A 26,137-nucleotide genomic window follows, 5' to 3' on the forward strand; every position below is an offset into this window, starting at 1 on the left:
AACCTTAAGCATGACGTCGTGGAACTGGCGCACTCGCAGGGTGAGTCACCCGTCCATAGAGTAAACACATTTCTGCCGATCGGCGGGAACTTGGAGTTCCCCAGCTTTGCTGGCGAGAGGAGAGAGGAGGGTAAGGTCGTTCGGCGGCCACACGAAAATTCATTCATCGATTCGCATGGGTTCTCTTTCTCTTTCTGTCTCTTCGAAGGCAATCGTTTTTCTCGCTTTTTGTTTATGTCGCGTCATTTTTCTGGGAAATCTGCCATGAGTCGTTGGTTGTCTGTGGCCACAAGCCTACTTATGGGTTGGTCTAATGGTACTATCTCTTCGATATTTGGCCAACAGGTCGCTTCACCAAAGCTCACACGGTGAGAAAAGTCTGAAAAGAATTGAGCATTAGAAGCGTTCGTACTTAAGTATAGATTTATATCATTTTACTTACCACATTTTGTAATCATTTGTAGAATATTAAGCTTGGTTTGTGGCTTATATTTTGTTTAATTGGTTTTCATATTTTGATGAGGCTTTATTGATAAAACTCTAAGGCATAAGGGTCCTTGTTTTCGGTGGTGGATTAGTTTACGTTGTGTTACTAAAATAGTCTTTCGAGAATCCAATCATCTGGTGAGTTTAGTCTGCGGAATTTAAAAAAACAACAAATATGTATTATAAGATAAAATTTACGAGAAAATTGTGCTTCACTGATTACACTTACTGGTTTATTTCATCACAAGGTGTTATTTATCCTTTGTTGACGCATCATCAGCAGGTAAGATCAAGTATTTTGTATTGCATTTTAAAAGTCTCCGCCGCTTTCTTATAGTTCATTAACAGGTAAAGTCCAACAATAAATAGTATTATAATAGCCCCTTTCAAGTCATACTCAATGGTTTATGATCCATCTTAAGCTATCACAATACACGACAAGATAACTCCAAGTTAAAGAAGTATGACCCAATCTAAACACAATTGTTTTCTGTGCACAAACATATAGCTCATTACGATCCATCTCCCCCCATTTGGAGCATATCAGCTTGCAATTGCTTGCCTCGTCGGCTTGTTTGAGTTTCAGCTGAGGATTCCGGGAAATTGCTTCTGATTTCATAGCCCACGATGGGGACGGTTTTGGCAAGTGATTCATGCTTTCAATTCGATGGCCCACTCTCTCACTTTTATCGCTGGCGCCGGCAAAAATATACAATCAAAATCCATATCTCGGTTTATATTTGTTTTGTTGTGACGTTCTTCACCCGGAGCCCAGGAGAGCTTTTACTAGACTCGCGTATATCGAATATAGTTCATTCATAAAAGCCCTACAATGAGTTGTGAGCAATCAAGCGATATAGTATATATGTACATATATTAATAGATTGCTCATTGCATTTGTTGGAGTACTTTGAACGTGTTTACGTTTTGTTTAGAGTGACGAGATGAATTAGAAAAGGGTGCTTTACACTAGGCTTTCCTAGTCACGGCATTATATCATTTTGCGTTATCATTCTTATGACATTCGTATCAAGTAGGGGGATCTTTGACTAGTAGGATTTTTCAATACTCTTAATTTGTGGAATTATTCTGTTATTCATTCAAGTACTTGGGTTTTTTTTGCATTTGATATATACTTCTCACTCTAAAAGGGATATGATATTTCAATATCTACTGATATTTAAACAATCAATATCGTATAGTTTAATATTTTGAAAAATTAAACATGAAATACTAAATTATTGTATACATTGCGAATGTAAATATGGTAAATATATAGCATTAAACGCTTAAATGTTGGTGTTATTGAATAAATAAGCGATACATTTTAAAACCTTTATCTGCAATTTATAATTTTTATTTATTCGATATTAGATTAGATTTCCCTAGAGGTTTTCTTAATGACATTTCCCAAATGCACCTCTAGAACATGCAGTCAATAATTGGTTTGAATCAAAGAAATGTAAACTAAACACTTACCTTGAGTCTGGATAAAGGTATTTGTTTATTATAATTTATTCAGCGGAATAAATACTGCCATGACTAGTTCCTAGAGTATTTTTGAATCATCCTAGTGCAGCTCTTCGGTAATCTCCTCGTCATCAGCCTCGTCGTCGTCATAGCTTGCCCTTGTTGTCGTCATGGCAGAGGTTCTGCTGCTGCTGCTCATTCCCGTGCTCATCGTGGAGGCGGTGACCACCTGGCGACCCGAGTTCCATATGAGATCGAAGTCTAGGTCGCATTCCTTGGCTATTTTCTGGACTATACCACGATCCACCAAACCCGAAGCACTCCATGAGTTGTCCTTGACAGCCAGTTCCTTGAGAGCTCGGCCCGCTTCGGGATATTGCTTGGCATAGACCAGAGATCGCACTAGCATGGCCAAAATGTGGGCATGGCGGATGGGAGGTAGCTCTGGCTTGACTAAAAGAGGTCGCCCATTAATCAATGAAACTGAACATAGATACCTATACGTACCCAACATGCTCCGACAGGAACCTATCACCAACTGATGGTCGCCATCCCTCAAGGCCTGCTGTATCTCAAGAATGACCTTGACATCCGCCACCGTGCGCTGCAGATTATTGTAGGCATGCTGGGCATGGGTGAGCTTTTCCAGGCACTTGGAGGCCTCTTGCATGGCCGTCAAGGCCTTGCCATAATCCTGGAACTCCTCGATCTCGATCTGAGCGCAGATGGCATAGAAGTTGGCCAGAGAATCGAAAGCCTGACCCTTGGTATAAAAGCTGACGATGTGCTTGAGGATCTGCGGATCTGATTGCCAATCCAAGGCCTGCAGATAGTTGGCTGCCATGATGTACACCTCACGTTGCCGGGACATATTCGCAAAGAAGATAATTTTGTCGGTATTTCCAGACTTCAACAGACTCTTCATGGCTCTCATTTTGTCACCAGCTTGGGTGAACTTCTTGGTGGCACTGTGATAGTCTCCCTGCTGTTGTAGCAGCTCTCCCAGTTGGATGAGGATGTTGACCCGTGTAGCCTCCTCGAATTCCCCTTTCTCGGGAGTAAGCATCTCCGATAGCTCTTCGGTTACAGGAACTCCCCTCTCCAGGCAGATACCCACCGCTCTCTCCAGGTGCCTGGTCTTGGCCAGGAGCTGGACTGCCTTTTGGAACTGCTCGATGCTGCTAAAGAAATCCGCACAGCGATTGATTAGCTCGGCGTCTGACTCGGGAACTAGTTCCGAAGCTATAATCTCCAGGATCTCGGGCTGCTGGCTCTCGAAGGCCATCTCAAGGGCCTTGTGGAGCATCCCAGCCCGATGGTATAGCTCGACGGCGTGCTTAAAGTTTCCGCACTCTTCGAAGTAGGCCGCTGCTATGGCCTTGTCTCGTTGTCTTGAGGAACTGGCCACGGTCCAGAGCTCCTCCTGGAAATCGTTCTCCTTGCAGATGCGTATGGCATTGCTAAATGTCTGGGCGCGTGTAAAAAACATAATGGCCTCCTGGAACTTTCCCACGTTCTCGTAGTGCCTGGCCAAGTGATAGCAAGCAGCCCGATCTCCCGACTGCCTGGCTATGGCATCGGCTTTTGAGATCTTTCCCAGGTAACACAGGATTTTGACCTGGCAGGGATTAAAACGTAGGAGAAATGGAGAATAGTTCGTAAATAATTTAGCATACCTGTGAAAACCAATCCTCTGCCTTGTGGTAGACACTCAACGCAGCGTCCATATCCCCGGAGCTCTCGATGTATTGACCCCACCACTTGAGCAGCTTGGGATCCGAAGTGTTCTGGATGTAACGCTTCATGGCCGCTGGGTTCTCCAACAGCAACTGGGTTATATTCTGTGCCGGATTCTGGGTCTTCTCAAAGTATTCCAGTGCGCCCTTTATGTCACCACGTTCACGCAGCTCCTGTGCCTTTTGGTAGTAGGTGTGCTTCAGATGAATCCTGTCCTCGGTCTCCGCCACCTCTAGAGCCTCGTCCAGGTGCCCCGTGGCCTGTAGGAGTTGGTTTAGCAAATCGAATCGCTTGCAGCGACGATACAGATCTTTGGCCTCCTCAATCATGCCTAGTTCTATGGCCAGGACTGCCACTTTTGCTTCGGTTTCCAAATCATCATCTTCGATGGCCTGTCGGAGGGCACGAACCGAGCGTGCCTGCTCCAGGTGACCCATGCACACTTTGGCAACATCCAAACGATTGGTGTGGACACACATCTTGGCCAGGTTGGTCCAGATCACCTTGGACTGAATGCTGCGTATGCTGCGATAGGCCAGATCCATGTTTCCCTCCGCCACATAGAGACTGAAGTTTAGGACTTGCTTCCTCGTCACAGCATCGCATTGCTGGAGGTCTACGAAGTCCTGGAGAGGCTGCTCTTCTACTGCATTGATCTTCAAGAGGAGCACATTGGGCACGCAAAGATTGAGCAGCTGAGAGCCCGGCTTAAGGGGCTGGGTCTCCAGGACATTGAGGGTATCTTTTTCAGAGTAAAACAAGAGCAAGATCTGCGACTGCACAAAGTGACTTGGCTGCTGGGCGTGGGCGTGGGAGTGATGGGAGTTCTTTGGGGGCACAATCTTTTTTTGCATCATTGACTTCACCTCCATGGCGAGGAGTCTCGGTTCATCGGCGTCCCAGTAAATACGCACAGGGAGGCTAGAGGTCTCTTTCTTGGACTCTCCCTCTCCAAGACCATATTCCAAGAGATTATTCCTCTCGAAATCCCAGCAGTACAGCCTGGATATGGGCGTAAAACTGCTGCTGGCTATCACCATGGCCAGGTGGTTTCCCTGACTGTTGCACTTCACCAAAATGAACTCACCAAAGTCATCGAAGATGTCGTGACCCGACTTGCTGGGGAACAGCAGCTTCGGATCATGCCTGGACACATCATAGGCCTTGACATAACCATTCATGGTGAACAGGGAGAGATGACAGCCACTCAGGTCCATGCCAATGATCTTGCCTTCGATGTCGCTGGCCTGCAGTCGATGGAGAACCACGCCGCCCACGGAATAGATCATAATGTCGCTGATTCCCAGGCAGAAGATGTTCTGGTTGTGCAATCCCAACGAAAGGCACTCGGCGGGAAAGGTCTGCAGGAGTTTAACACTCAACGATGGCGAGGCTCCGGTAGATGGTGGAGCTTCGGCTCCCTCCACGGCCTCCAGGATCTCATCAAACTCGTCCAGGCTTTTCTTCTCCACCCTTTGCAGGCTGTAGGATGAAATGCTCCTGCCATTGCTTAGCACCAAGCTCAGTTCGTTCAGGGCTAAGGCCGTCACTGGGAACTCCGATTGGACCATGGTCTCCCGACCGCTGCAGTGCGTCAACTGCACTGTCTTAGCTGCGCGCTGAACGGCCCACAGTTCGCGGATATGAACGGCTAGTAGAGGCTGCTCCTTTAGCATAAACACATTCGAGGGACAGTTGACCAGCATGCAGGGTTTCCCCAGCTCATTGAATCCCCATTCGCAGCTTCGGATGGCTCCTCCTCTCACCGAAGATATATTCGTCAACTGCCATGCTTCTTCTGGGGCACTCACTAGCCTACTTCCGCTCCTCTTCCAGGCGTACAGATTCCCCTGAGAGGTTCCCGCACACAGAGTTTGATTCGTGTTGCTGTAGGCCAGGCAAGTGAATATCTCTCCGCCGAACTTGGGCGTCTTTCGGGGCACACTGCTGCTCTCGGTGCTGTCCGGGCTAAAGAACTGATTGGACGAGGACAAGGTGCCGTTGCTCAAGCTGGTCATGGAGGATCCTACCTGATTGCCACTGGGCAGATCCATTTTTAAAAGGTAATTGTCACTCCTTTCGATGTCCCAAATGCGCACAAATAGATCGCCTGGGGAGGGAAATTAAATGCATTAAATTTATATTTTATTATCTCTCTTATCACTTAACTACATACCTGTGATGATGGCCAGCGAGTTGCCCGACCAGGCAATCCCACCCTGCCTGCCTCCTCCCCGACCGCTCATCTTGACACGATCTAGCTCGGTGAGTATGCCCGTGGACTCTACCAGGAACAGGGTCACAGTCAGGTCCTCCATTAGGCAGATGACAGCATCTCTAAAATATGTAAGAGTATTAAATTAAAGGCTTAGGATTGGATACTCGTACTTACTTCTTGGGATGCCACAACATCTGGACAATGGGCGGCAGGGAGCCGCACTTCATCACCTCCAGACAGGCGCCTCCCTGGTTAATGTAGTAAACCACTCCGCCCTGTGTGCAGGCATAGAAGCAGTGGTTATCTCTCACTCCCGAATGGGTCATACCCCTAGCCGCAGTCCTCGGTCTCCAATTGGTCAGAGTGTCCAAAGCATTCTCGTCGCCGGCCACCGCTGCCTTCGCCAGATTGGCCATTTCCTCGCGCACCTCGCTCTCCACTGTCCGTCGGAAGCATATCAGCAGCAGCACCTCCCTAAGATCGTGCGAGAACATGGTGAGGAACTGGTACTGACCATCGCAACGCCAACCGGTGACCAAGCCCATGGCGTCAGCCGTGACCATGCGTCCGCCCTGCTCGCTAAACTGCAGCAGGACAATGGCCGCTTTGTGTGGGGCACTGACACTGGCGAACTCTCGGTGTCCTGCAAACCACACATGGATATCGCCGTGCTCCCAGCCGCTGGCCAGCAGAGCCTTCTCCGGGTGCCAGCAAAGGGCCGTGGCCTGGGAGGTGGCGTGCACTGGGTATGTGACATCCCGCTGTGGTTCACCCTGCAGGATTTTAATTACGTATTTAATAAAATATTAATTATGGACAAGAAATACATACTGTATCTGCAAAAATAGTTACGGATCCGCCTCTTTCCGGGCTGAACGAAGCCACAGCGAATAGCGGCTCACTGGGATGCCAGCTGCTGATGGTGCTCACCGCATCCGAGTCCAGAAACTCGATTTTCGTATCGAAATATAGTGTCATTCTGCCGGATTCAACTTAAGTGCAACTGAAAATTTTTCGGCAAAAGCCAAAACATAAGAAAATGTTATTCCCGTTAGCAACGGTTACCATAGTTTCCAAAAGTAACGGTCGTCTTTTGAATATAGGGTGCTTCGTACTTTTTAGATTTACAACTGTTGCACCTCTCACCTGCGTTTTCTATTTATTTATTTCTTTTTATACCCTTGCGGGGTATTTATTCCTCTATATAATCTTACTCTTTTATATGTCGGAACGGGCCAGATCGGACGACTATATCATACCTGTCATAGGAACGAGCGAAAAATATTTAAAAAAAAATTTTAACTTTTAAAGATTTTAACATATTTTTATCTTATTTAATTCAAAGCTCTTTTATTATTATAGAATTTTGTTTTTAGTTTTATGAAAATCAGAACTGTAGAATATACCTGCCAGAGAAAAGGTAGTTAAATGTAGAGGATCAGTAAGTATCTTTCAACAGTAAGTAACTCTGATCAGTAAGTACCAATGAACATTAAGAAACTCTGAATAGTAAGTATCTATGACCAGTAAGTACATATGTATGATCAGTAATTCAGTAATTAACTATGATCAGTAAGTAACTATGAACATTAAGTATCTATTAACACTAAGTAAGTCTGAACAGTAAGTAAATATGATTAGTAATTACCTATTTTTTTAAGTAACTATGATCAGTATCTATGTCCAGTAAGTATGTATGATCAGTTTAGTAACTGAACACTAATAAACAATGACTTGCAACTTTTGAAACAACACATTTCTAATACTTGGCTGGCAGAAGTCACTTCGTTCCTGGGATGTAAGAACCAGTTGGGAATCATATGCACCAGTGTGAGAGATTTGTTTTTAAACAAATTGAAGAGCAAGCTATTTAAATACAACTATGAAGATATTCTTCTATATAATTTTACTAGTATATTAATCGGAGCATGGCGAATCGGTGGACAAAATATATACATATATATAACTGCCATAGGAACGATCGGAGGATCAGTAATTAACTATGATCAGTAAGTAACTCTGAACATTAAGTATCTATGAACATTAATTAACTCTGAACAGTAAGTAACTCTAATCAGTAGTTAACAATTCTTATTAAGTAACTATTATCAGTAAATATCTATGACCAGTAAGTATGTATGATCACTTACTAACTTTGAACACTGATAAACAATGACTTGCAATTTTTGTAACACAACACATTTCTAAAACTTGGCCGGCAGCAGTCACTTCGTTCCGGGGATGTTAGAACTAGTTGGGAATCATATGCACAGATGTGCGACATTTGTTTTGGAACAAATTTAAGAGCAAGCTATTGGATGAAACTGTGGAGTTATTCTTCTACATAGTTTTACTAGTCTATAAGTCGGAGCATGGAGAATTGGTGGACTATATATACATACATATATGTAGCTGACATAGCCAAAATCGGACGATTTATAGAAATATGATCAGAAATTAACTATGACTAGTAATTAACTATGATGGGTAAGTTTCAATGAACATTAAGTAACTCTGAACAGTAAGTATCTATGACCATACAAAAGATCGTTCTCTGTTTACAATTCATCTTTAATTTCTTGATTTGTTTAAAGCAAACTTCCCTTTAAATATTCCCACATAAACAGCCTCTTAAATCTCAAGATCATCATGTACCCCAAAGGAGTTAAATGATTTGTTACTTACACTCTCTCTGCATGCTTGGTGGAGTACAAGAAACAAGGCTACGGAGTTTAGTAGTTATTGTGATAGGAAACTTTGATTTAAAACTTTAGAAACTTATAGTTTAAAGAAGAAGAACAAAAATAATTGTGTTTGCTACGGTGCTTAAGTACACTGGTTGAGAAGCGCAGAGGAGGGCACTTTTTTGAGAGATAGTAAATGCGAGGAAAGTATTATTTTTAAGAGAGTGTAAAAGAGAGGCAAACAAAATTTGGTTTTTTGAGAAGCGTTCGAAAGTCTCATTTTGAATTTGAGTTAGTAAAAAATATGTGATAAATCCGTAAAATGTATCATAAATAACTATCTATAACCAGTAATTAACTCTGAACACTAAGTATCTATGACCAGTAAGTAACTACGATCAATAAGTATCTATAACCAGTAAGTATGTATGATCAGTTACTAACTTTGAACACTAATAAACTATTAGAACTTGTTGGGAATCACACGCACAGATGTGCGAGACTTGTTTTGGAACAAATTTAAGCTATTTTACTGAAACTATGGAGTTTATCTTCTATATAATTTTAATAATATATACATCGAGGCATGGCGAATCGGTGGAGTACATATATACGTATATATAGCTGCCATAGAAACGATCGGACGATTTATAGAACTATGATCAGTAAGTAACTCTGAACATTAAGTACCTAACATATGAACATTAAGTAACTCTGAATAGTAAGTAAGTATGATTAATTATGATAATTATGATATGATAATTAACTATTCTTATTAAGTAACTATGATCAGAAAGTATCTATGACCAGCAAGTACAAAGTACAAGTGCAAAACGGCGAATGTAAAACTGGCTAGATCGATAAAGCTTTTGATGCTGATCAAGAATATATGTATGTGATTTATAGGTCGTAAATGACTCCTTCACAAATTCACAAGCTTCTGACTAAAATAAGAATACCTTGCAAGGGTATACAAAGGGGATCTCTTTAGAATGTAAAAAACTTAAATATTTTCGACAGTTAACGGGTATTGTCCATCCCTGGCTAACCAACCGGGTGTTTCGTGCTCTTTTAAGTAATATTTGAAAGATGAGTAATACATTCATAGTTTCTGAAAGAATTGTATTTTACAACAATTAGTGTTTCATTACGTCATACTGGGATTTATTGATTATAGTTTAATGCCTCATTTATCAATGCATGTGACTATCAAGCACACACAGACACAAAGGATTATATAGTGCTGTACAACCTTATATATTAAAAGATAGGTCTTTCAAAATATAAAATGAAGAAATGAAAAACTTAGATGATGGAATCAATTTTATAAGACATAATTTTTGATACTTAATAATAATTGGTAATACCTTAAAAAATTATACTTAATTGTGCATTGAATAAACCTTAAGAAATTTGAATGTAAGACTTTTAATATACTTTCATATATTGTTGTTAGAAAGTAGCCTATTTTTACTTAATCATAGAAGGGGAATATTATGTATCGTATTTTTCAGACTGCAATATATTCTACGGTAATATTTTTGTATAAATATATATTGCTCCTAGCTTGTAAATAGCCGATTGGCCATATTCAGTACTTACCCACACACTAGCAGCCATGAAGTATGCGGCTTGCGTATACGCAATACTTGTGCACACAGATGAAATCACCGGCAAACAAAACAATATAGAATACTGGAACTCAGCGTAGCCGATATTGCGACTCATTTGCAGTACGAACTCCTCCGAAGCAACAACTAAAAATGGCCGATCGTCCGTGTGCTGGCAACGCTCTCCGCATCGCCGGAGCCGTCATCCTGCCCAACCTGGGCGGCATCTACAATGGGCGGCTGACCAGGAAGCACATCCAGGACTGGTACGCGCACCTCAAGTTCCCCTCGTTCAAGCCACCCAATTGGGTGTTTGCACCCATGTGGACATCCCTGTACGCCGGCATGGGCTACGGCTCGTATCTGGTGTGGCGGGATGGCGGAGGATTTTCGGGGGATGCCCAACTTCCGTTGATTGCCTATGGCACGCAGCTGGCTTTGAACTGGGCCTGGTCACCGATCTTCTTCGGGCAGCACAACATCAAGGGCGTGAGTACTTGTCTTCGTTATCACTGGTTAGGGTATAATGTGTTTCTAATCCCCTTCTTTCTTCCTTAGGGGCTCATTGACATTGTCGCCCTGACGGCCACCGCCGGAGCTTGCGGAGTTCTCTTCTATCGTGTGAACAAGGTCGCCGGTTTGCTCTTTGTCCCCTACGTCGCCTGGCTGGGATTTGCCACTGCCCTCAACTATGCCATCTGGAAGCTGAACCCGGAGAAGAAGGAACCTGCGGTGCTGGAGGAGGAGAAGCCCTCAAGTAGCCATGCAGGCAAAGCGAATTAAGCTGGAAAGTTTTAAACATTTTAAATTGTATAAGTATTAAGTGTTTTTGTGCATTCTAAATGTAGTTAATGGAAAAAGCTATGTAGTACCAGGGATGGTCAATAGTTGGATATATGTATATCGATAAATGATCCAGAAAAAGAGCTTTATTAACGAGCGCGCTCAATTTGAAAACATATTGTACAAATAAAAGTTACTTAAAAAAATTATTCCTTTTGGTTTGATTTTTGTACCCGCAAATACTTCGTTTTTCTTTAATATTTCTTTGAAAATATAAAGTATAAAATGTTTGTTGAGTTAAGTAATTTTACCCAAAAACTATGTCTCTCCCCTGAACACTTTGCATTTTCCCTAAATAAAATAATAATTATATCTGAACAAGAATGGAAATTCTTCGGAATACCGAAGTTTATATACCTTTGCAGTGTGCAATTGAATTATAGAAACGGAAATCGATCATAACAGGCTTAAAATATTCGGATTCTTCAAATCAATATTTGTAGATATTTTTATATGACAATTTTTTTTAAATCAAAATTTAAAAACCTCATAACGACCCCAAAAAATCATTAATTTGAATTAGGAAAGCTTTTCTATGCTAGTTTTTAAAAGGTTAACATAAATCTGCATTCTAAATTAAAAAAAATCAACATATTTGACAATTTTAACTATGTAACACCTCAATTGAAAAATTTGGAAAAAATAAATAAATTTTGGCCGGACATAGTTAGTTTGATTCAGCTGTTGATCCTGATCAAGAATATATATGATTTGTAGGGTCGGAAGTGACTTCTTCACGGCGTTACAAGCTTCTGACTAAAACTTTAATCCCTGCAAGGGTATAAAAATCACAATCTTGATAGTTGTTGTGTTTCAAGGGGCAGTCCAAGAATACCTTATAATTGTATACATCAGAATAAATTTCTGAATAGATTAAATAAGATAAAATGTTTTAAAATTTCAAATTTTATTTAAAAGTCGGCCACAAAATTATCAAAAAGTTGGTTAGTAGTCAGAAAAATAAAAAGGTAGCTGAAAAAACCGAAAAACTGAGTTTGAAAATGCGTGGTAAGTTTAAAATGCAAGGTTTGCCGATCTAAAGATTGAATCTGGTTGGGTTAATTGGCGCCACCAGGAGCCTGAGGAGAGGTTGCAGCGGGAGAGGGATTTGGATTTGGATTGGGCGGTGTTCCGGTCTTGGGGGAGTTTGCTTTCGGCGAGGCGGCAGCCTTGGGCGAGGGCGTGCCCTTGGGTGAGTTTGTCGCCGGCTTCTGCTGTGCTCCTCCTGTCTGCTTTGGTGGCGATGCCTTGTTGTTGGACTGCTTGGCCTGCTGTTGCTGCTGCTGAGGATTCGACTGATTAGCTGTCTTTGGTGGCGAGGGCTTCCCTGCGGCCTGGGCCGGCTTTGGAGCCACTGCAGGCTTAGCATTGGCATTGGGGTTCGTTTGCTTCTGCTGCGGTTGCTGCTGGGGCTTGTTTCCACCTCCTCCTCCTGGTGGTTGCTTCTGTGCCTGCTGTGGCTTTTGCTGCTGCTTGGATTTCTGTCCTCCAGGTGTCTCTTGCTTCTTCTGAGGCGCCTGCTTCTGTGGTTGAGGAGTAGTTGCTGCCGTTGGCGATGGTGGAGTCACGGCAGCAGCTGGCGATGGCGGGGTCACAGCGGCCGCAGATGGTGGAGCCGAGGTGGGAGTTGAGGGTGGCGTTAAAGGAGCCACTGGGGAGGGAGCCACTGGTGAAGGAGCCTCTGCTGTGGGAGTTGCAGCTGCCGCTGGAGTCGTAGCAGGTGGTGTCACTTGCTTGTTGATCGCCTGCGTCTCCTTGGGAGTGGGAGCAGGAGCAGGTGCAGGTGCTGCCACTGGTTTTGGAGTCTCTGCTGGCTTTTCAGGAGCAGCTGCAACTGGCTCTTGAGCCTTGGCTGGCTGAGTGTTGGCTATCTCAGGAGCTGGGGCCTTGACGGCTTCGAGAGCTGGCGCTTTAGGAGTTTCAGGAGCTGGAGCTTTGACAACTTCAGGAGCTGGGGCCTTGGTAGCGTCTGGAGCTGGAGCTTTAGCAACCTCGGTCACTGGCGCCTTGGCTGCTTCTACGGGTGGCGTCGTCGGTTGCTTGGCCGGTGGTGGAGTCTTTTGTTTTTGTTTCTCCGAAGTATTCTGGGGAGGAGTTCCCTGTTTTGGTTTCTCCGCTACATTCTTGGGAGGAGAGGCTTGCTTTGGCTTTTCCTGAGCACTCTTGGGAGCCACCTCTGCTGGTGGAGCACTCTTGGGAGGTGATTCTTGCTTGGGAGCACTCTTTGGCTGCACTTCTGAAGGAGCAACACTCTTGGTAGACTCTGCTGTAATAGTTGTAGCTGCAGTAGGAGCAATTGTGGGCTCTATTTTAGCTGGCGGAGTAACAGGGGGTGACACTTTTTTCGGTTCCTCACTTTTCGGAGCAGGAGTTGCTTCTGTAGCTGGTTTCTCTGCCTGTTTGGGTGGCTCCGAGGCGACAATCTGGGCCAGGGTCTGGACACCGGGAGCGCCCCAAGCCTTGGGTGGTTCGGGTTTGGGCTCACCTGCTGCTTTGACCTCAACCTTTGGTTGTTCTGGTTGGGTCTTGACTTCAGGGGCTTTTTGTTGAGTGTTCTGTTCAGTTTTAGGAGCAGCTGGCTTAGGTTGTGGCTCAGCCATCTTGGCTTCGTTGGCCTTGGGCTGAGGTGTCTTCTGCTCGGTTGGCTTGGGTTTCTCCAGCTTTTGTTCCTTCTGCTGGTCAGTGGGTTTTGGTGAGTCCTTCTTCTGCTCTTGTTTAGCTTGTGGTTTCTGAAGTTCCTGATTTGGAGGAGCTGCTGCTGCTTGAACAGGCTTCTCCTTGTCAGCTTGAGGAGCCTGTGGCTGAGCCTTGGATTGATCCTTAACTTGTTCTTTGCTCTTATTCTGCTTATCCTTGTTTCCCTGCGGCTGCTGCTGCTGTTCCTTTTTCTTGCCTTCCTGGGCCTGAGCCTTCTTATTGTCCTTGGGCTTGGCTGTCTCCTGAGGTTTCTGTTGCTGTGGTTTTGGCTCCTGCTTCTTGTGCTGCTCCTTCTTGAGCGGCTGCTCCTGCTTAGTGGAAGCCTCCACCTTGGCAACCTCATCGAAGTCCCCAACAAGCAACGGAACATCATCGTCCTCCTCAGTTCCAGTGGGTACGGCTGCCCCTTCTCCGCCTGCCGCCCCCTTTTGCTGGTTCATGGAATTGGCGTACATCCGGAGTTGGACCACGGTTTCCTGGCCCAATTGTGGCAGTATGTCCGGCAGCATTTCCACCACCTTCCTCGTCTCACCGTGCCCGGTGACGGCAAATGTATTGGCCGACAGAGAGGCCTGGGCTTTCGGGTTGTTAAAGTGAATCACGGTCAGGTCATCCTTGATAATGTTGACCTCCTCGATACCGGGTATGGTGCTAACCGATAGCTTCTTGAGCGAGCTCTGTAGCTTCTTATCATCGGTGGCTGCGGTCTGGTGCATGACCTTCTTCTTGCGGCGGGGCGTGCCCTTGCCACCTATGCGAACCTGCGCCTGCAGGCGCTTCAGTTTCTCCACATTCATGGCGTGATCTTAAATGTATAGTAAATATTGAATATATATTACATAAAAATTGTGACTAATTCCACCTTAGAGACGGCGACACGATGTGCAACTCCACGGGCGAAATAACGACGAATGCAGCGGATCCTCGAGCAGAACCAAACCCGAAATCCAACGCAGCGAGCGACAGCGCTGCTTTTATTAATATATTCGTCCGGCCTGCTCTTTTTTTCGCATTTTCGCACATTCTTTTTGTTTTTCTTTTTTTTTGCAGAGAGGAAAGCAAGAAAAATGTCGCCCCAGTGCTTAAAAATAGCTCCACATTTCCTCTACACACTGGCCGAGGCGATGCTTTGCTTTAGTTTGTTCAGTTAGTTGAGGCGACGGTGCCTTCTCTCGGCGTGTGGCTGCCTGCCTGGCCAAGCGGCTGTTGAACTTCCCTCTCGGGAAGCTAGGGGATGGGGATTGGGATGGCATGGGATGGCGCCCCAAAATAGATGGCGAACTTTTCTCACTTGCAGCAGAAATACTACATTTACTTTTGATAAGAGAGAAATGTTGTGGCGAGAAAACATTTTAAATTGTTGAATAAGAACAATTAATCTCACCTATAACTAAGAGAATCATTTTTTTTGAGTAGATCAAACTGCAGTCAAATGATTTGATCTTAAACCCTAAGCAAACAGATTCGGGAAGTTGCCACTTCCCTTTTATAAACATTTTAAGTTAATTTCAAAATTTGTTCATGTTTTTAAGGCGTAACCTAAGATAACTGCATTAAAAAATATCTTGAAGTTCTTCTGAGGGCGAGACACCCTTAAACCTGGTTCCTAAAATCGATATTGAATTAAGGATAGTTTTGGTATTCAATAAATCAATACCCTGCATCATACATATATCAGATTTCAAAATTATTAAAACGTAGAAAAAAATCTAATTCAATAACTTTGGTCAAAGCTTTTACTTAGAAAGATAAATGAAAATGATAAAAAAAAAAAAACCATACCGTCTATAACCTATTCACCATACTCTATGGAATATATTTTCAAACATAAATACCTTGCAATCAATAATAAAACTCTAAGCTCTTTCAAGAATCCCATTTAAATCTTGCTGGCACTTGGTTGATCGCTGGCTATTTGGTTGCAAAACTGAGAAAGCTTGCTCACATTAAAGGAGGAGCACACTTCTTTGGCTATTTCTTGCATTTGAATTTCCTTCTGGATGACATCCTCCATTGCTGCAAACTTGTTCTCCTCGGCATCCAGTTGAGCCAGCATAGCCATGTTCTGAAATATGATATAAGTATTAGGAAAGAGTAGAAACATATTAAAACTTAGGGATGGCTTAAACTCGATCTTTGAAACTCAAATATCGCAGATTTTCATAAAGTTTAATATTTAACATTTTATTTTAAGTAGTTTCTCTATATATAGTGTTTCAAAAATGGTATTCATGTTAAAATCAGCTTTCTGTAGTAATATCACAATATTATTGATATATTTCTGCATTCCTGCAAGATCTCAACTGGCGAATAATTAAGTCCGGAACATCCATTTTGAGGCCTGAAAAAATTCCTTTACCCTGTTACCTCTCAAACTTCTTCCCTTACCTCTCGAAATCGCGCCTTCATTTCCTCAAGCTGGGCCGTCTTCTGCTCTTCATTCTCGCTTGAGAACTTACTCTCCAAATGCAAATCCTGTGCCAAGAGCACATTCGGCGGAACGCGAAACACCTTCTTGTCCAGATCCACCAGAGCCTTCAGGCCCCGCTGGCAGGATTCCAGAACCTGGTCCACCACTTCCTTCTTCTGAGCCTCCAACAAAGCCGATGTGGCCGGGGTCTCGATCTTTTTGATGGCCATTCCAAGGGCTTTCGTTATGATGAAACGCACTAGGTGTTTGTCTTGAAAAAAATAAAAATAAATAAACGACGCTGCAACTCCTTCTCTGAAAACCAAAGTTTGGGCTATCTCAGACTTACGTTCCACTCCTATCTGTTCGGCGGTGAAGTTGAACAATCGAAGGTCTTGGGCCCTTTGAAGGAAGTCCATTGGGAATGTTTAAAGCCAACTTTTAATAATAATATGCAAAATTTGCGAAAATAAGTGTAAACGAAAAAACGCGCAATTTCGATTAAGTGTGACCGAATTGTAAAACCCATTAAAAGTTACGCTGCTCACGACACTCATAGGGCTGCCAACCTGTGGAATAAAATTTGTGCTGGCAAATATCAATTCTCAGCTCAAAAGACAAAAAATAACAATTTCAGATCCTTTAAATCAACATTGAAGTAAAAAACTATAAAGTCCTTCTTAAAAACTTCATACTACTACTTCTTCTGAGAAATCTTATTCGATATGTCGATATCTGTGGTCGAGTTGGCAGTACCGCCTGTCTCGATCAGCAGGCGGCGACTCGCGTGCGTTTTGTTTTGATTTTGTTTACAATGCTGCTGCGGCGAAATCTTCTTTTTCCCGCCGTGCGGTTGGTGCACAGGAGTCTCCATCGACACCAGAATGGCCACATAGTGCTCCACCCGGAAGTGCGGCAGGCTCTGCAGCTCCATAAGCCGGTGGTGGCGCTGGAGTCCACGATTATTACGCATGGAATGCCGATGCCGGAGAATGTGACGACGGCCCTGGCGGTGGAGGAGCAGGTGCGCTGTCATGGAGCCGTTCCCGCCACCATTGGTATTCTGGACGGACGCATCAAGGTGGGTCTAACCCGCGAAGAACTCACCACATTGGCCGAGAAGCCGCGGGATCAGGTCATCAAGTGCTCGCGGAGGGATCTCCCCTTCGTAGTGGCCAGGAAACAGAGTGGCGGCACCACTGTGGCAGCCACCATGATCATTGCCCACCAGGTGGGCATCAAAGTGTTCGCCACGGGAGGAATCGGTGGTGTCCATCGCGATGGTCAGGAGTCATTGGATGTTTCCGCCGATCTCACCGAACTGGGACGCACTCCAGTGGCTGTGGTTTGCAGTGGTGTCAAGTCGATCTTGGATATACCACGCACTCTTGAATATCTGGAGACGCAGGGCGTATGCGTGGCCAGCTACATGAGTTCTGGCGGGATATTTCCGGATTTTTACACCCGCGACAGTGGCTGCACGGTGCCCTATGATCTCGGTAGTGCCCAGGAGGCGGCGAAGTTACTTCAATCCTGGCAGGAGCTCCAAATGCAATCGGGCGTGCTCATCGGTGTGCCCATTCCCGAGGAGTTTGCTGCAGATAAAGCCAAGATCGAGGCGGCCATTCAAGAGGCAACGGCGCAGGCCAAAGCCCAGGGTGTGTCCGGGAAGGAAGTGACTCCCTTCCTGCTCGCCGCCATAGCGAAGATTACAAGGGGAAGCAGCCTCAAGTCCAACATCGCTCTTATCAAGAACAACGCAAAGGTGGCGGCGCAAATAGCCGCTTCGCTCAGTGAAATCTCATCGAGAAGTGGTGCAGCCTCCGCTTCTGGCATTGGAAAGAAACCGCTGGTTGTAGGGGCATCCATTCTGGATCTCTCCTTCACCGTGGATGACCAAAAGCGAGATGTGAAGCTGGACGGAGCCACCTACTCGGCGGTGGCTAAGCAGGCCGCCGGGGGCGTGGGTCGGAACATTGCCGAAGGAATATACAAGCTGTACGGCGATGTGAACCTCATTTCGGCCGTTGGCAACGACCAAATGGGTCATACCTTGCTGCAGATGATGCCAAAGGCCCTGAAACGGGGCATGATCCTCGAGAGCAATCAAAATACCTCCCTCTGCTCGCTGATCTTTGATAAATACGGTGATTGCAAACTTATCCTCGGGAATATGGAGATTCATCAGAGCATTACACCCGAGACTCTGCAGGCCCACCATCAGTTCTTCGCTGAGGCTCCCATCATCGTAATGGACAGCAACATTTCGGAGGATGCGATGGCAAGCATCCTGCAGCAGGCGCAGAAAAACAAGATACCCGTCTTCTTCGAGCCTACGGATATGTTTATAGCGGGCAAGCCTTTCCAGCTGGTCCCAGAGCTAACCAAGAACATACGCCTGATCAAACCCAACCTTCAGGAACTCAAGACCATCACAGAAGCTATTACAGGTCAACCTGTAGACTTGGAACTTAGCACCAAGCTCCCGCAGGAGAAACTGCTTCAGCAGGCCAAATTTATGATCAAACAGATCGATTCCCATTTCAACTGCATCATTGCTACTCTTGGCGACCACGGTGTGCTCCTTAGTTATCGCCAGGATGCCGAGGAGGATGCCACAATGCTCTTAGACGTCAGTAAATCTGCAGTACCACACCGTATCCGCTTCTATGCTGCCCCTCTGGTCAACAATATTGTCAATGTCTCTGGTGCTGGCGACAGTTTTTGTGCGGGATTCATTACGGCTCTACTGCAGCAAGGACGTATCCTAAGCGAGTGCGTGGCCGCTGGCTTTGTGGCCGCTGAGAAAGCCCTTCAATCGGAGTCCGCAGTGCCGCAGTCCTACTTCTCCCATTCGGAGACCTTTGAGGGTCGTTACAAGCAAAAGGTGAAAAGCCTCCAGCAGCAGAGCATTTAGAAGGTATAGAAGATGGGATCAGTTACTCAGGATCACTTGAGATCACTTAGGATCTTTGCTTTATTTCCTCAAGTAGTTACTTACAAAAGAGCCTGTACAATATGTAGACGTCTAGTAGGCCCATCTGGAAGATGCATTAAAGGCGGATTGTTAAAAAATAAAAATAAATACTTTTGTAATAAACCTACATTTTGTTCGTTTAAGAATAATATATAGAAAATTATAAATACCATATAATGGTACAACTAGTTTATGCCAATAAAGCCCGCCAACAAATTTACAAAATTTGTCATATAATTGCTGATTTTTACTTTGATTTGTTTTAAATAGAGATCGTAAGTTGATTCTTGTTTCAATCTCGTTCGGCCCTTATCACTATTCATAATACTCACAGCTTAATGACTTTGTCCTTGCCTCCAGAGGCCACCCGAGAACCATCAGGCGCCCAGTCCACGCCAAACACCTCATCCGCATGGCCAGGCAGCTCCTGGGCCAGTTTTTTAGTCTGAACACTCCAAACTGTAGCAAGAAAAACCTTATTAAAGAGCAGCCAAATATGCTGTAAGTTGATGGAGATCTACCCTTCAATGTGGAATCTTTGCTGCCGGAAACGATTAACCGTGAATCCGCTGACCAGGCCAGAGTGTAAACAGCCTGCACATGACCCCGGAAGGTGGCCATGTACTGGCCATCGTGAGCACGCCACAGACGCACCGACTTGTCGAAGGAAGCGGAGGCAATGAGCTTCACATCCGGCGAATATTTGACATCATTGACCACATTCTGGTGGCCTGTCATGCGCTCTACGCACTTGTTTTGGTTGTTGCGCCACAGATAGAGGGTGTTGTCATCCGAGCAGGAGACCAGGGACTCTACCTCATCGGGACAGACAGCCTGGTAGCGCTTTAAGGCAGATTCCTGCAGCTCTTCACCTATGATAGATTGATTTAAATAAAGATTATTGGTAAGGAACAATTAGGGATACTCACTGGTCTGGCTAAGGTTACTCTTGGAGCGATCTTTTACCGGATGGAAGGGACCTGTGCGCAGCACGTAATCCGTACTCAAGGCAATGTTATTCACCCAGTGAGCATGGCCGGAGAACGTGCGACACAGGATGCCATCGGCAGCACGCCACATCTTCACGGTGCGATCCTTGGAGGAGGTGTAAATGAGACCAGCGCCGCCCCATCTCACCGCTGTCACCGCATTCGTGTGGCCGGCAATGTTCATCAGGCACTGGCCCAGTTTCACATCCCATATCCTGCAGTCACCGTCCCCGCTGGCGGATGCCAGTCGACGACACTCGGGATCCCGGTGATATGGCTCCCAGGCGAGGCCGTTGATGTGCTTCTTGTGTCCACTAAGCGGCCGCCCCTTCTGTTGGCCCGTCTCCGGATCCCAGATAATTATAGAGCCCGCCTTGCATCCACTGGCCAATCGTTTGCCATCCGGAGCCCAGGAGACGCACAATACCCACTGCTTGTGGCCCGTGCATGTGAAGTGAGGCGTTTCTGTGTTGAGATCCCACAGACGCACTGTCGTATCACCACTCCCGCTGGCCAGGTGTGCCCCATCAGGGCTAAAATTGAGGGAAACCACTGCCTCGGCATGTCCCGGCATAGAACTCGTGCACCTCGTCACAGGGCGAACCTTAAAAACAGCCTGTGGCTGGTAAACGATGTCGATGACATTCTCTGTGTCTACGGTGGCAAGGTCCAGGGTTTCTTCCAGGCTCTTCTTGATCTCATCCTCGCCCACGAAGAACAGATATGGCGTGGTCTCCTCGTTCTTCAGCAAAGCATTGCAAATGAGACCTAATTGCTGGGTCGTAATCCCAGCAGGCAAGTCAATGGGCGGCCCTGCCTCCTTGCCCGTGTCCGATATAAGGCGCGCCTGTATTGTGTGCGGCGTGGCCTGTGGTGGCTCGGCGGCGGAGTCCGATTCCGCCTGCATCTTCTGTTTTTTGGCCAACATTTTGAGTAAAGCCTTAGAGAAAAGAACAAAACAAAAATAAACACGTGCCGCAAGTTGTCAGTGTGACCAAATAGGAGCAAACAAGGCGAAAAGTCTTTAGCCGATAGATGTAGCTATTTTCCATAATTAAACTCAATTAAATATTTATTTTAACAAGAAGGAAGCTTACTTCAGCACGCCGAAGTTTATATACCCTTGCAGAAAGAACTTTGATGACCAGGAATTAATACACCATATATTATACTTATTTAATAAAAACAATGAAGTAATGCCTGCTTTCATTTATCATATATTTATAATTTTTTTTTTTTAAACCTTTTCAGATCCTTCCTATGGCAGCTATATGATATAGTCGTCCGATCCGGCCCGACGACAGACGGACAGACGGACATGGTTATATCGACTCTGCTGGTGATGCTGATCAAGAATATATATACTTTAATGACTCTTTCAATGTGTTGCAAACTTCTAGCTGAAATTATAATACTCTGCAAGGGTATAAAAATATGTGTATCTGGCTTACTTAATTTTATTATGATTGAACGAATTTAAACATTGTGTTATTGAAAATATAATATATAAAATAAATAAATAACTCAGCACTATCCGTATCGATATATCGATATTATCGCATCAAACGGCTCATCTCTAACCCAAAGAATTTTCATGTACGCGTCTTGGTGAAATTTATTTAAAAAATGGAAAATATTCCCCGAACGCATGAAGGTGAGTGAAATAAATGCAACCAAGAGCTACCTACCAAGGCAGGGAACATCGGGATCCAAAAATTCAGCACTGGAAGCATATAATTATCCCATTTCCAAGTACCCGGTTTGCCTGAAAATCAATTAACTTTGAGCGATTTTTCTTCTCCCCCACACAGACATCGAGGCACAGATCAGCGTGATCCAGGAAAAGAAGACGGAACTGGCCAAAAGCACGGCGGCGGCAGCTGGTGTCGGTTTGCTGGACAGTGGTGGCTTCTTCGACACCGATCTCTACGACGACGATGCCAACAAGGGGAAGGGCCGCTACGAGGGCTACAACACCTCCATAGCGGCGAACGATGCGGAGGAGGTGGACGAGGACGAGGACGATGGCTTTCCCGTGCCCCAGAAGCGCACCACGTATACGGCGCCCACTTCTGTACTGAAAGACGTCACCCAAGGGAAGGAGGATGTCGATCCCATGGCCGATCGGCGCCGTCCCACGATTGCGGATCGTGAGGATGAGTACAGACAGAAGCGGCGTCGTATCATCATCTCACCGGAGCGAGCGGATCCCTTTGCCGAAGGCGGCAAGACGCCGGATGTGGGCTCCCGCACCTACACGGACATTATGCGGGAGCAGATGCTGAAGGGCGAGGAGACGGAGCTGAGGCGCAAGATCCTAGAGAAGACGAAGGATGGCACGCTGGTCAAATCTTCCTCGTCGTCGTCTTCGGCAAATGGGGAGTCCTCGGCCCCCAAGGAAGGAGCCCGGAAGCGAGGAAGATGGGATCAGACAGTCAGCGACAGCTTTGTGCCCGCCAAGGTGGCGGCTACGCCGAGCAGCGCCGCCACTCCCACCTGGGAGGATGTAAGTATAGTCAAGTTTCGTTTTCCTTTAAATTGTTCAATTTAATTATATTTTGTCCTTCAGAAAACTCCTGGAGACCATCGCTGGGATGAGACGCCGGGCCACAAGGGCAGTGAGACTCCTGGTGCAACCCCCGGCCTGGGCACACGCATCTGGGATGCTACTCCTGCGCATGCCATGACACCGGGTCATGAGACACCGGGCCATGAGAAGTCGGCCCGCAGGAATCGGTGGGATGAGACACCAAAAACAGAGCGTGAAACCCCAGGACACAGTGGATGGGCCGAGACACCAAAGCCCGACCGGACAGGCAGTGGAGCTGGCGGCGAGAGCATCTCCATAGAGTCTACACCAGGAGCCTCGAAACGTCGTTCGCGCTGGGATGAAACACCCTCGAATGCCACGCCCGCTATAACGCCGACAAACGCCAATGCCATGACACCGAGCATGACTCCCAGCATGACGCCGCATGCCACACCAGGTCATGCCACTCCTCTGATGACGCCCGGAGGAAGCACTCCCGTCGGAGTCAAGGCAATGGCCATGGCTACGCCCACGCCTGGTGCACTGGCTGCCATGACGCCGGAGCAGCTGCAGGCCTATCGCTGGGAGAAGGAAATCGATGAGAGGAACAGGCCTTACACCGACGAAGAACTGGATCAAGTGTTCCCGCCGGGCTACAAAATTCTACCACCTCCCGCAGGGTACGTACCCCTCCGGACGCCCGGGCGTAAGCTTATGGCGACGCCCACTCCCATAGCTGGGACTCCCGCAGGCTTCTTCATCCAAGTGGAGGACAAGAATGCCAAGTTTATGGATAATCAGCCAAAGGGACAGAATCTGCCCTTCATGAAGCCGGAGGATGCACAATATTTTGATAAACTTCTAGTGGATGTTAACGAGGATACCCTGTCACCGGAGGAGCTAAAGGAGCGCAAAATCATGAAGCTTTTGCTGACCATCAAGAACGGTTCGCCGCCGATGAGGAAGTCTGCCCTTCGACAGATCACGGACAAGGCCAGAGAGTTTGGTGCAGGACCGCTTTTCAATCAAATCCTACCCTTGCTCATGTCGCCGACATTGGAGGATCAGGAGCGTCATTTGCTGGTCAAGGTGATTGATAGGGTTCTCTACAAGCTGGATGATCTAGTACGTCCCTATGTGCACAAGATTTTGGTGGTGATAGAACCTCTCCTGATCGACGAAGATCACTATGCTCGTATCGAAGGAAGAGAGATCATTTCCAACCTGGCCAAGGCTGCGGGCCTGGCCACTATGATCTCCACAATGCGACCGGATATAGACAACATTGATGAGTACGTGAGAAACACCACAGCCAGAGCCTTTGCCGTAGTGGCCTCCGCTTTGGGTATACCCTCGCTGTTACCTTTTCTGAAGGCGGTGTGCAAATCCAAGAAGTCCTGGCAGGCGCGGCACACAGGCATCAAGATTGTCCAGCAGATAGCTATTCTCATGGGCTGCGCCATCCTGCCCCATCTTAAAGCCCTCGTGGAAATCATCGAGCATGGCCTGGTGGATGAGCAGCAGAAGGTTCGTACCATTACAGCCCTGGCCATTGCTGCTCTGGCCGAGGCAGCCACTCCCTATGGCATTGAATCCTTCGATTCCGTACTGAAACCCCTGTGGAAGGGTATCCGAACGCATCGTGGCAAGGGTCTGGCCGCCTTCCTCAAAGCCATTGGTTACCTTATACCCCTCATGGACGCCGAGTATGCCAATTATTATACGCGTGAGGTGATGTTGATTCTGATCCGAGAGTTCCAATCGCCGGACGAGGAAATGAAGAAGATTGTCCTCAAGGTGGTGAAGCAATGTTGCGCTACCGATGGCGTGGAGCCGCAGTATATCAAGGAGGAGATCCTGCCACATTTCTTCAAGTTCTTTTGGAATCATCGCATGGCCCTGGACAGGCGCAACTACCGACAGCTGGTAGACACAACCGTGGAGATAGCCAACAAGGTGGGAGCCTCCGAGATCATCAATCGTGTGGTGGACGACCTTAAGGACGAGAATGAACAGTACAGGAAAATGGTGATGGAAACCGTGGAGAAGATCATGGGTAATCTTGGAGCAGCGGATATTGATTCCCGATTGGAGGAGCAACTCATCGATGGCATACTGTATGCCTTCCAGGAACAGACCACCGAGGACGTGGTGATGCTGAATGGTTTCGGAACCATAGTAAACCAGTTGGGTAAGCGCGTGAAACCCTACCTCCCACAGATTTGCGGCACCATCCTCTGGAGATTGAACAACAAATCCGCCAAGGTGCGACAGCAGGCAGCGGATCTCATCTCAAGGATAGCGGTGGTGATGAAAACCTGCCAGGAGGAGAAGCTAATGGGTCATCTCGGCGTCGTGCTCTACGAGTACTTGGGCGAGGAGTATCCCGAAGTGCTGGGCAGCATTCTGGGCGCCCTGAAAGCCATTGTCAACGTGATTGGCATGACTAAAATGACGCCGCCCATTAAGGACTTATTACCCCGACTGACACCCATTCTAAAGAATCGCCACGAGAAGGTGCAGGAGAACTGCATCGATTTGGTGGGCAGGATAGCAGATCGTGGACCGGAGTATGTGTCCGCACGCGAATGGATGCGCATCTGTTTCGAGCTGCTGGAGCTACTCAAGGCCCACAAGAAAGCCATTCGACGGGCAACAGTCAACACCTTCGGTTATATAGCCAAAGCTATAGGTCCCCACGATGTCCTGGCCACGCTGCTCAACAATCTAAAGGTGCAGGAGCGTCAGAATCGTGTGTGCACCACGGTGGCCATTGCCATTGTGGCGGAGACATGTCGCCCGTTTACCGTGCTCCCCGCTTTGATGAACGAATACCGAGTGCCCGAGCTGAACGTCCAGAATGGTGTCCTCAAATCGCTCTCCTTCCTCTTCGAATACATTGGCGAAATGGGCAAGGATTATATTTACGCCGTGTGTCCGCTCCTGGAGGACGCCCTCATGGATAGGGATCTGGTCCATAGACAGACAGCCTGCTCTGCCATCAAGCACATGTCGTTGGGTGTCTATGGCTTTGGCTGCGAGGACGCCCTGACGCATCTCCTCAACTACGTGTGGCCCAATATCTTTGAGACATCGCCCCATCTCGTCCAGGCCTTTATGGACTCCGTGGACGGTCTGAGGGTATCCCTGGGACCCATCAAGATTCTTCAGTACACACTGCAGGGCCTGTTCCATCCCGCGCGGAAGGTGCGAGATGTCTATTGGAAGATCTACAACTCGCTGTACATTGGCGGGCAGGATGCCCTGATTGCCGGCTATCCGCGTATTACCAATGATCCCAAGAACCAATACGAGCGGTACGAACTGGACTATGCGCTTTAAGTTTTAACCGAGTAGATTTATCTATACATAGGACACACAAATAAAAACAAAGTGTAGAAAATTAAATTGGAATTTGTTTTTGGGTTGGGAAAAGAATCTTAAGATGGGAGCCTGACCACAAAAGGGTTCCTTAGTGTAAACAAG

The 26,137-nt window shown here is 46.4% G+C and overlaps 7 protein-coding genes across 8 annotated transcripts; 3 read left to right on the forward strand and 4 right to left on the reverse strand.

Moving 5' to 3' along the window:
• Positions 1 to 1,811: 1,811 nt before the first annotated feature.
• rempA (intraflagellar transport protein rempA) lies at positions 1,812 to 7,289 on the reverse strand. Its single transcript, XM_020945210.2, has 7 exons — positions 7,058 to 7,289; positions 6,743 to 6,914; positions 6,086 to 6,684; positions 5,870 to 6,030; positions 3,633 to 5,803; positions 2,464 to 3,574; positions 1,812 to 2,409 (listed from the first exon to the last, which is right to left on the reverse strand). Exons 2-7 carry the CDS (start codon positions 6,887 to 6,889, stop codon positions 2,057 to 2,059), a joined length of 4,542 nt encoding a protein of 1,513 aa, XP_020800869.2. The 5' UTR covers positions 6,890 to 6,914; positions 7,058 to 7,289; the 3' UTR covers positions 1,812 to 2,056.
• Positions 7,290 to 10,031: 2,742 nt separating this feature from the next.
• Tspo (Translocator protein) lies at positions 10,032 to 11,197 on the forward strand. Its single transcript, XM_020945184.2, has 3 exons — positions 10,032 to 10,127; positions 10,191 to 10,694; positions 10,764 to 11,197. The coding sequence occupies exons 2-3, from the start codon at positions 10,359 to 10,361 to the stop codon at positions 10,986 to 10,988; spliced, it is 561 nt and encodes a 186-aa protein (XP_020800843.2). The 5' UTR covers positions 10,032 to 10,127; positions 10,191 to 10,358; the 3' UTR covers positions 10,989 to 11,197.
• Positions 11,198 to 11,938: 741 nt separating this feature from the next.
• uncNacbeta (uncharacterized nascent polypeptide-associated complex beta subunit) lies at positions 11,939 to 14,789 on the reverse strand. Its single transcript, XM_020945205.2, has 2 exons — positions 14,608 to 14,789; positions 11,939 to 14,550 (listed from the first exon to the last, which is right to left on the reverse strand). Exon 2 carries the CDS (start codon positions 14,540 to 14,542, stop codon positions 12,107 to 12,109), a length of 2,436 nt encoding a protein of 811 aa, XP_020800864.2. The 5' UTR covers positions 14,543 to 14,550; positions 14,608 to 14,789; the 3' UTR covers positions 11,939 to 12,106.
• A 135-nt stretch (positions 14,790 to 14,924) lies between these two features.
• On the reverse strand, positions 14,925 to 16,687 carry Mis12 (kinetochore protein mis12). Of its 2 annotated transcripts, XM_086830496.1 has the most exons (4): positions 16,505 to 16,687; positions 16,134 to 16,426; positions 15,581 to 15,810; positions 14,925 to 15,059 (listed from the first exon to the last, which is right to left on the reverse strand). In XM_086830496.1, the coding sequence occupies exons 1-3, from the start codon at positions 16,572 to 16,574 to the stop codon at positions 15,625 to 15,627; spliced, it is 549 nt and encodes a 182-aa protein (XP_086686622.1). In that variant the 5' UTR covers positions 16,575 to 16,687; the 3' UTR covers positions 14,925 to 15,059; positions 15,581 to 15,624. The 2 variants fall into 2 exon arrangements, with proteins under 2 accessions (XP_086686622.1, XP_020800866.2); XM_020945207.2 differs by lacking the exon at positions 14,925 to 15,059 and having other exon boundaries at positions 15,464 to 15,810.
• Positions 16,688 to 16,889: 202 nt separating this feature from the next.
• On the forward strand, positions 16,890 to 19,369 carry LOC110178170 (uncharacterized). The gene has a single exon (XM_020945203.2). The coding sequence runs from the start codon at positions 16,970 to 16,972 to the stop codon at positions 19,070 to 19,072; it is 2,103 nt and encodes a 700-aa protein (XP_020800862.2). The 5' UTR covers positions 16,890 to 16,969; the 3' UTR covers positions 19,073 to 19,369.
• On the reverse strand, positions 19,095 to 21,667 carry Nle (notchless protein homolog 1). Its single transcript, XM_020945204.2, has 4 exons — positions 20,062 to 21,667; positions 19,654 to 20,004; positions 19,465 to 19,591; positions 19,095 to 19,196 (listed from the first exon to the last, which is right to left on the reverse strand). The coding sequence occupies exons 1-4, from the start codon at positions 21,047 to 21,049 to the stop codon at positions 19,184 to 19,186; spliced, it is 1,479 nt and encodes a 492-aa protein (XP_020800863.2). The 5' UTR covers positions 21,050 to 21,667; the 3' UTR covers positions 19,095 to 19,183.
• Sf3b1 (splicing factor 3b subunit 1) lies at positions 21,658 to 26,059 on the forward strand. Its single transcript, XM_020945199.2, has 3 exons — positions 21,658 to 21,775; positions 21,933 to 22,627; positions 22,691 to 26,059. Exons 1-3 carry the CDS (start codon positions 21,748 to 21,750, stop codon positions 25,991 to 25,993), a joined length of 4,026 nt encoding a protein of 1,341 aa, XP_020800858.1. The 5' UTR covers positions 21,658 to 21,747; the 3' UTR covers positions 25,994 to 26,059.
• Positions 26,060 to 26,137: the final 78 nt, after the last annotated feature.

The sequence above is a fragment of the Drosophila serrata genome, unplaced genomic scaffold, assembly GCF_035046125.1.
Source record: "Drosophila serrata isolate PLE 108 unplaced genomic scaffold, ASM3504612v1 contig_240, whole genome shotgun sequence".
NCBI lineage: Eukaryota > Metazoa > Arthropoda > Insecta > Diptera > Drosophilidae > Drosophila > Drosophila serrata.